General features: G+C 40.3%; 1 protein-coding gene across 1 annotated transcript; it reads left to right on the forward strand.

Moving 5' to 3' along the window:
• Positions 1-280: 280 nt before the first annotated feature.
• LOC140817206 (ultraviolet-B receptor UVR8-like) lies at positions 281-4180 on the forward strand. The gene is made up of 11 exons (XM_073176847.1): positions 281-486; positions 575-719; positions 823-933; positions 1040-1100; positions 1321-1439; positions 1794-1879; positions 2014-2215; positions 2579-2632; positions 2719-2829; positions 3264-3320; positions 3944-4180. The coding sequence occupies exons 1-11, from the start codon at positions 458-460 to the stop codon at positions 4151-4153; spliced, it is 1185 nt and encodes a 394-aa protein (XP_073032948.1). The 5' UTR covers positions 281-457; the 3' UTR covers positions 4154-4180.
• The last annotated feature ends 6115 nt before the right edge of the window (positions 4181-10295 follow it).

Genomic DNA, 10295 nt, shown 5'->3' on the forward strand with positions numbered 1-10295 from the left:
TTTTAAAAATACTTTTAAATTTTTATGTTTGTATCAATGAATAAAGATTCGTGATTCAATTATGTATACGAACATATATCTCTATATTATATTTCATACGCATAAATCATAATATAAATATATTAACTTGATATGTTTTTTTCCCTAAAAATTTAAGATTTTTTAAATAAAGTTATTAGGTTTAAAATTTTAAATTAAATATTTTTGTATGAATTACATTTGTTATAATAATAAAATTGATAGAAACTCCTAAAATATATTGGGAATTTGTTTCTGGAAGTATCATCCATTCCATGGAAAGATGGTTTCCGAGTCAGATACGCGCTTCAATTCAACTTGAAATCACTGTTGAAACCTACCCAAAATTTGTGGCTGCGCAGCCACAGCCTCCATCGAAAGACACGTTCTTTGAGAACTTGTCGTAGAAGCCCGCCGGTGCAGTGGCATCCCACTAATTATGGCCTCCAAAACTGTTGTTATTGCATGGTCTCCCCCATTACCTCATCAAACTACAGTCTACCCTACATGCTCTTTCTCAATTTTCACTCGTATCTAGGTTTCAATGGTTTTTTAGGGGTTCTGGAGAAGATGGGCAGTTGGGAATTGGAAACAGTGAGGAGAAAGAATGGGTTTGTGCCATTTCTGCTCTGAGTTCTAGCAACGTTTGCTCTGTAGTGGCCGGCAGCCGTAACTCCCTTGCTATATGTGATGACGGAAAGGTTCTAATTTTGAACTCCTTTATCTTGGTTTTACTGTATTTGATGATATGTCTATACTGTGTTTGATAGTGTGCTTGTTTGCTTGATGCTTGTGATGATTTAGTTATTTACATGGGGCTGGAATCAAAGGGGAACACTGGGCCATCCACAGGAAACCAAAAATGAGAATGTTCCCAGCCAAGTTAAGGCACTTGCCAATTTCAAAATTATTCAGGTGTTTCATGGTTTCTTTTCTGTGACTTATTTATTTATTTGTTTTTTTGACAATGGTGTAGACTTTGGCATTCTTTGTAAGTAAAGTGTTCTGGTTTTGATCATAGGCTGCTATTGGTGGCTGGCATTGCTTGGCCGTTGATGAACAAGGTCGAGCTTATGCATGGGGTACGTCTACTGTTTTTGCTCAGTACCTTTTTTTAATGTGTTTACATTTTACAGAGGCCAAGTGAGAGTGGAAAATGTTGAAGTTTCAGCTTTCAAAGTTATTTGTGGTTAATAAGTGGAAATTTTGATCTCGTGCTAGGATAGTTTCGTGATTCATATGTGGACTAAAAAGTAGAGTTAGCTCCTTTTATTTCTGAACGGTGAACCTTCTTCGGTGCAGGTGGGAATGAGTATGGACAGTGTGGTGAAGAACCTGAACGGAAAGAAGACATGGGCAAACCTGTCAGAAGAGATATAATCATTCCACAGCGATGTGTGCCAAGACTTTCTGTTCGTCAGGTGGTTAAACTTCCGTATCTCAGTTTTAAGCATGGAAAATAATCATTTTAATACTTCATTCCCCTCGGATAATTGGGTTAATTAATATCAAAAAAATTGTTGCAGTGAACTTGTACTGAATGAAACATTTCAATATCAAGCATAGCTGATAATTATTCTTCTAGATGATCTATGATTACCATCGACATTTATTCATGTTTGGCCCCAAAGACTTAGAATTATTTTTTATCAACCCAAGAAGCAGCATTTGACTGTTTTTGCCATGTGTTTGATTTTCTAATGTATATGCAATACGCATGCGCCAAGCCACTAGTCAGATTCACCGGTGACAGTCCTAACTTTTTCACCTCACAGGTAGCTGCTGGTGGAACTCATTCTGTTGTTCTTACCCGAGAAGGACATGTATGGACATGGGGTCAACCATGGCCTCCTGGAGACATGTATGTTTGGTTTACTGAAGTCTGTGATAAATATATTATTTCTTTTCTGATTTTTTCTTATCTGTTACTGGCATTCATTGGATTAAGTAGCTTAGTTAGTTGCTTACACTTGTTTAACGTCAATCAATCTACAGAAAGCAAATTTCGACCCCAGTTCGAGTGCAAGGTCTTGATAGTGTTAGGTTAATTGCAGTAGGTGCATTTCACAATTTAGCTCTTCTTGACGATGGAACTTTGATGGCTTGGGGCAATAATGAGTATGGTCAGCTTGGAACTGGTGATACCCAGCCAAGATCACAACCTATTCCTGTCCAGGGCCTCTCTGATCTTACTTTGGTTTGTGTTACCATCCTCTATATATACTCTGTTGGCCATTAGTTTCCTTTTTCCATTGCATAGAATCTTGTGAGCATTTTATTTTTGCCACCAGTCAGTGATTGTTTCATTATATCAACTTCAACTAACTTTTGTGGTTGATTTTTATAGTAATGATAATTTCTGAACAAAAGACGGTGAATAGAGATGGAATTTTGAAGGTTATACGTTATGAAATTACTGATATCACATGGCAATAACAATTTGGAGTTCTATGGAAAAGAGTATAGTCTAGAACTTACCGTTATAATAAATTTTGAGAAATAGAACATCTTTGATTTTACTTATGGTTGGACTTAAGCGATTCTCTGCATTGTTGTCCAGGTTGATATTGCTGCTGGAGGATGGCATTCTACCGCGTTGACTGATGATGGAGAGGTATATATTATGTCTCTTCATTCAGCTAAAAATTTGTGCATTTGAACACATGTCGGTGCTTCTATCTAGTTCATGTTTTTCTTTAGGTGTATGGATGGGGCAGAGGGGAGCACGGAAGACTTGGATTTGGAGATGACAAGAGCAGCAAAATGGTTCCTCAAAGGGTTCAACTTTTAGTGGGCGAGGACATTGTTCAGGTTCTTACATGTATCAGCATCCTTGTGATTCTTATATTAAAAATTTGTAATGACTTAAATAAAAATGCAACAAACGAAATGCTCCTTCAGCCTTCCATTCATTTCGTTGCTTTCATAAAAATTGAGTAACATCAGTTTTGCGTGACTGCATGTGTGTCATGGTACTTAAAACACCTTAACTCACATTCTTATAGTATCATGAATTTGGGTATAGACTAAGCCAAATTCTAGCTTTTGCTCTTTAAGACTGTGTTGACATATCTATGTTTGTTACGAATTTAATATATCTGTTAATGGCTTCTTTTCTTTTCTTTGTTTTGTGGTTTGTCCCTTTGAGTAATTAGGCAATTTTATGATGTGAACATTTTGTTTTGTTATTTATAGCATGCTTCTTTGGAAAACCAAATATAAAAACTTCTGTTTTTTTTTTGCAGGTTTCTTGTGGAGGTACTCACTCCGTTGCATTAACGAGGGATGGCTGCATGTATTCAGTAAGTGCTTTACACATCTTTTAATCTTTTTTATGCAAAAATGAACGTACCATCAACCCACCCAGAGGTATACGCTCTTCAGAAAAATAAACAAGCAATATATGCATCTTTTTTATGCATCAAATGGACATACTATCAGCCATTCAGCCCACCAAACGGTATATGCTCTTCAGAAAAATAAACAATCAATATATGCCCTTCAGGAATATAAAAAACAATGTAGATAGCCGCAAACAAAATAAAAATGTTTGGAACATCAACTCTAATGTTATATATTTTCTATCCCTGACCATTTGATATAGGTTTTATGTACATAGTCTTGAATAAATATTGATGAACAAAATTCACCAATTCGACTTAATTCAGTTGAAATCGGAAAGTTCTGTTTTTCTGTTTTGGAACATCAGCTCTTGTGGTTATTACAAGGTATTTATTTAATGCATCTCTGTAACACTCAATAAATGCTTCGTTTTCTCTCTGCTGTACATTTTTCCGAGTGTTGAAACTCAATCAGGAACCCAAGATGAGCAAAACTTTCTATTTCCAATTCACGTTTAACTTGAATCCAAGTGGTTTTCAAGGCAGTCATGCAAAACACATCTGACTTATCTTGATGCTTGCAGTTTGGACGAGGGGACCATGGACGTTTGGGATATGGACGAAAGGTGACAACAGGGAATCCAGCTGAAGTTCCGATAACAATTCCACCTCCTAAAGGCATCAGCGGCAGTGCAGCTGAAGGCCGGTGGTGTGCTAAACTAGTTGCTTGTGGTGGCCGTGATACTCTGGCGATAGCCGAATGGCACTCTTCTGAGGCGGATCACGAACTCTGAAGCGCTAAAAAGGTAATGGGTCTACGAGAAATGGCCTAGTTTGTTATTTTGTAGTAGAAAACCTTGTATATGAGATATGGGGTACTGTGAGATACCTTGGATTTGCGTCTTGTACTCTTTCCATCTGCCGTGTAACTTACTAACACTAATATTTGTTTTACAATATTAGTTTTTTGGAGGGGAAAAAATACCCTACTAATTCGCTTTTTGGGTAAATTGCACGATCTAATTGCCATAAATACCATCGGAGGTTTGGGGAACTAAAATGTCCCCTGAAAGATTGTTCTAATCGCCATAAATACTTGCGAGGTTTAAAGAACTACGATGTGTTCCAAAATGTTACGGAAGATGTGACACCTCGACCCAATTTTAAATAAAATACAGCGGAAATTTTAAACTTTTTTTTTTTCAAATGAGGAAGGCTAACATTTTATATCATAAAAACATTTACAAATATTTTCCAACAGAAGTAAATACATGATCATTCAAATGATACAACAAAAATACAAAATATCATTCCTATGATCATGTCAAAATAGCCTTCACTTCATTCCTCTATGCATATGACTCCAGCCCACATCAACGTCCCGGCTGATCGCTCTTATCTGCATCACATGAAAATAACTGAAATGAGTATAAAACTCAGCAAGTGGAACTCTTACATAGCAATATCATAATCTGTAAAACATGACTTTGAAATCAAAATACCATCCTCTTGAAACATAACATATCATAACATAGCATATCATAATAAAACTGTAGTGATGGTATTTCTCTTTGCTCTGGGGATTGATATCAATAGTATCTCTGTCTGTGGGTGCAAATATCCCATCGATATAAATCGATAACTGTGAGGGATATAAGACTATGGGCGATGATCATCTAATTGCATGCAATTCTCTGACTATGTATCTATCAATCCAATAAAACCTTTGAAACTCTCTCTTGGTATTTAAACCAATACTTTGAAACTCTATCTTTTCTCTTGTATTCCCTTTTCAATACAATTGAGACATAACAATGCCTCTACTATATATACAATGAAATCAATACATAACAATTGAACAATTGAAGGGAATAACACATTTAAACTCTTTGAAACACCATACATATATCATCATGTGAGCAAAGGAATGAGATTCCACTTACAACTCACTTGAACCTCCAACCTATACTCTTGGATGAATTCCTACAACAACAATCCATAAATAACACCAACATTAACTCAATATCCAAGAATCTAAGTCACATAATCCATTAATCAACTCAATAATCAACCCAAATCGTCTCTTCACCAAAACCATGAAATAAAGCATCCAAAAGCTTACCTTAGCTTCCTAGAGCAACCAAGAACCTCAATCTTAACTCGAATCACCAACCAAATCCAAGAATCAAAGGTTTGGAAATCATAGAAAATGGAAAACCCTAAGCTTCCATGAGAGAAAATCGGAAATGGAGTAAAGAAGAAGGAGGAAAATGATCCAACCACTCCAAAAGTACACTTAAAATCTCGACCATGCCTCTACTGTACACGACCGCGGGTGCGCTCCAACAAGCACCGCGGGTGCGCTGATAGGCCAGAATCAACAAACATCACCCTGAAAATATGACCGCGGGTGCGGTCCTGAATCTACGGCGGGTGCGCTGCTGCACCGCGGGTGCGGTACCAACTCTGCCGCGGGTGCGGTACATAGGCAGAACCACCACTTTTCATAAGGTATGACCGCGGGTGCGGTCCTTGCATAAGCGCGGGTGCGGTGCTGTCACGGCAGAAAAAAAAACCAAGGCAACTGAAATCGAACCGAAACGACGCAACAACAACCACACATCTAACAATATCCAACAAGCCAACAAACAATCATATCAACTATACTATAACCCATAACACAACTATAAACATCTAAATCACATAAAACCCAATAAACAATAATCATACGAAACTTAAACCGTACCGTACACCGGGCTAGGTTATTACAATCTCCCCTCCTTAAGGGAATTTCGTCCTCGAAATTGACGTCACTGCAGGAACAACTCAGGATACTTCTCTCTCATCTCATCCTCTGGTTCCCACGTAGCCTCTTCAATCAAATGGTTCTTCCAAAGGACTTTAACGATGCTGATCTCTTTGTTTCTCAACACTTTAACTCTGCGATCCAGAATCTGAATCGGAATCTCTTGGTACGTCAAATTCGGCGTCAAGTCCAATGGCTCGTGGCGAAGAACATGGGAAGGATTCATAACATACTTCCTGAGCATCGATACGTGAAAAACATTATGGACTCTGTCAAGATCTGGCGGCAAGGCTAATCTGTAGGCTCGATCACCAACTCTGTCTAAGATCTCAAACGGGCCTATAAATCTCGGACTCAACTTGCCCTTCCTGCCAAACCTCATCACACCCTTGAGAGGTGCAATCTTCAGAAACACGTGGTCGCCAACCTCAAATTGCAAAGGTCTACGACGAACATCTGCATAGCTCTTCTATCTCGACTGAGCTGTCTTCATTCTCTCTCTAATGACAGCAACAACATCGGCCGTCTGCTGGACCAACTCTGGACCCAACATCTTCCTCTCACCAACCTCATCCCAAAACAAGGGCGATCTACATTTTCTGCCATAAAGTGCCTCATACGGTGCCATGCCAATCGTCGCCTGGTAGCTATTGTTATACGTGAACTCAACAAGAGGCAACTTAGAATCCTAGCTACCAGAATAATCAATAGTACAAGCTCTGAGCATATCCTCTAGAATCTGAATGACTCTCTATGACTGACCGTCGCTCTGAGGGTGATATGCTGTACTGAATGCTAACCGTGAACCCATAGCTCTGTGCAAACTCTTCCAAAACTCTGAAGTAAATCTAGGGTCACGATCAGACACGATCGACACTGGAACACCATGAAGTCTAACAATCTCTGCTATGTACTCCTCGGCATACTGATTCATGGAGTACGTCGTCTTGACTGGGAGAAAATGCGCTGACTTGGTCAATCGATCAACAATGACCCAAATGGAATTAAAACCTTTCTGCACTCTGGGAAGACCAGTCACGAAATCCATCGTAATATGCTCCCACTTCCACTGAGGAATCGGCAATGATAGCAATGTCCCAGCAGGTCTCTGGTGCTCAATCTTCACCTGCTGACAAGTAAGGCACTTAGAAATGAACAAAGCTATATCTTTCTTCATACCTGGCCACCAATAAAGTCGACGAAGATCCTGATACATCTTGGTGCTGCCTGGATGTATCGAATATGGTGCGGTATGAGCCTCTGTCAAAACATCTAGCCGAATATCATCGCCATTAGGAACTCAAATACGGCCTCTGAAAGTCACCAAACCGTCTCCATTCAAACCAAACTCTGAATTACCTCTCTCCTCTGCTCTAGCTCTCAACTCTATCAACTGAACATCAACAGTCTGCTCTCTACGGATCCTGTCCGTCAATGTAGCCCGAATGACCAACGCTGAAAGGCGAGCAATGGTCCCCGGAACCACCAAATCTATCTCCTCTCTCTGCAAATCTATCAACAATGGTCTCTGAATCAAAGAACTCAAGGAAGAACTCGACTTACGGCTCAAAGCATCTGCTACAACATTCGCCTTCCCTGGGTGATAACTGATCGTCACATCATAGTCTTTGACCAGCTCTAACCACCTTCTCTGTCGCATATTGAGCTCTTTCTGATAAAACAGATACTTCAAACTCTTGTGGTCTGTGAAGATCTCACACTTTTCGCCATATAAGTAGTGTCTCCAAATCTTCAGGGCGAAAACCACAGCTGCTAGCTCTAAATCATGCGTCGGATAATTCTTCTCATAGTCTTTCAACTGGCGAGAAGCATATGCGATAACCTTACCTCGCTGCATAAGAACTGCACCGAGACCCTTCTTCGAAGCAGCAGTGTAGACAACAAAGTCCTCTGAACCACTGGGCAATGCTAGAACAGGAGCTGTCGTCAATCTATCCTTCAACTCCTGGAATCCACTCTGGCAATCATGAGACCACTCGAACTTCACAGTCTTCCTCGTTAAATTGGACAATGGCAGGGCAATCTTGGAAAAATCTGAAATAAAACGACGATAGTAACCCGCCAAACCAAGGAAACTGCGTACCTCTGAAACAGTAGTAGGAATAGGCCACCTCTGAATCGCCTCAATCTTGGTCGGATCAACAGCTATGCCATCTTTCGAAACCACATGGCCTAGAAAAGAAATCTGCTCCAACCAGAACTCACACTTCTTCAACTTGGCATACAGCCTCTTCTCTCTCAACAACTGCAGAACAACTCTGAGATGCTCTGAATGAAGCTCTCTGGTCTTGGAATAGATCAGAATGTCATCAATGAAGACAATGACAAAACTATCCAAATATGGCTTGAACACACGGTTCATCAGATCCATAAAGACTGAAGGGGCATTAGTCAGACCAAATGACATCACAAGAAACTCATAATGACCATACCTGGTCCTGAACGCCGTCTTAGGGATATCAGACTCCCTAACCTTCAACTGATAGTAGCCAGACCGAAGATCAATCTTCGAAAATACAGTAGCACCATGAAGCTGATCAAACAAATCATCTATCCGTGGCAACGGATACTTATTCTTGACAGTCACTTTGTTAAGCTCTCTATAATCGATACATAGCCGCAACGATCCATCTTTCTTCCTGACAAACAAAACCGGAGCTCCCCAAGGCGAAGAACTCGATCGAACAAAACCTTTATCTAACAGATCCTGCAATTGCGCCTTTAGCTCTTTCATTTCTGTAGGGGCCAATCTGTACGGAGCCTTAGAAATAGGAACCGTACCTGGGACTAGATCAATCAAAAACTCAACATCTCTGTCCGGCGGCAAACCCGGCACATCATCCTCAAACACATCAGCAAACTCTCTCACAACATCAATATCATCAACATTCGACTTAACCAATCTATTCATATCCACAATAGAAGCTAGAAACACATCACAACCTCTACACAAAAACTTCTCAGCCTCAAGACACGAAATAAAAGGAAGGACCAGCGAAGTACCTGCACTGGCGAGCATACCTCTCTGGCCATCATCTGCAAAGGTCACCGTCTTAGCAACACAATCAATAACAGCACGATAGGTCGATAGCCAATCCATGCCAAGAATAACATCAAAGGCAACCATCGGTATAACAATCAAATCAGCAAAAACAACTCGCTCCTCAATACGAACAGGACATGCAATAACAATCGAAGTCGGGCACAAAACATCCCCCGAAGGCAAAACAACACTAAGCTGGAGGGGAAGAACAGAAGGAACTATACCCAAAGATCTCAAAAACATATCAGACATAAAAGAATGAGTAGCACCTGTATCTATCAATGTCGTAGCTACCCTGTCTGCAATTAATATAGTGCTAGAGATCAAATAAGAATCATGATTAATACCTTCCTTTGTCATCGTGAAAATGCGCCCCTGAACTTTCTCTTTGCTCACTCCTCTTGGACAGTCTCTGGCAACATGGCCTGCAGTGCCACAACGGTAACAAGTATGAGTGCCAAATCTGCACTCTCCTCGATGATGCCTGCCACACTTTGGACACAAAGGCTTCTCGGGATCGAAAGGAACTGCTGGTGGCTTAGGACTCTGCTCTAACTTGCCTTTCCCTTTGAATTGTTCTTTGCCTCTTTGATTTGATCCCTGACCTTTCTGAGTAAAGGCCTGATGCCTCGCCTGTCTTTCTTTAGCAATGTCCTTCTCGTCCTGTTCAGCCAACAAAGCTTTAGACACGATCTCTTTGAAAGTCACAGCCTTGGACATGTTGATATCTCTTCTGATCTCCGCTCTAAGGCCTCTAATGAAATGAGCACCTTTGTCTTTATCATTCGAGGCAATGTACGGAGCAAACAGACATCCCTCTTCAAACTTCAAAATATACTCATCCACGTTCATGCTACCCTGACGAAGCTCCAGAAATTCAGTCACTTTCCTAGCTCGAAGTGCATCGGGAAAGTACTTATCATAGAACAGATCAGTGAACTCTGACCACTTCAGTGTCGGTAGATCAATACCAACCTTGGTTGCATTCCACCAGATTCGGGCAGCTTTGACCAACATGAATACTGCACAGCTGATTCTGTCTCTGTCTGAATAATTGAGATGATCG

Source organism: Primulina eburnea, chromosome 16 (assembly GCF_022965805.1).
Source record: "Primulina eburnea isolate SZY01 chromosome 16, ASM2296580v1, whole genome shotgun sequence".
In the NCBI taxonomy this organism is placed as follows: domain Eukaryota; kingdom Viridiplantae; phylum Streptophyta; class Magnoliopsida; order Lamiales; family Gesneriaceae; genus Primulina; species Primulina eburnea.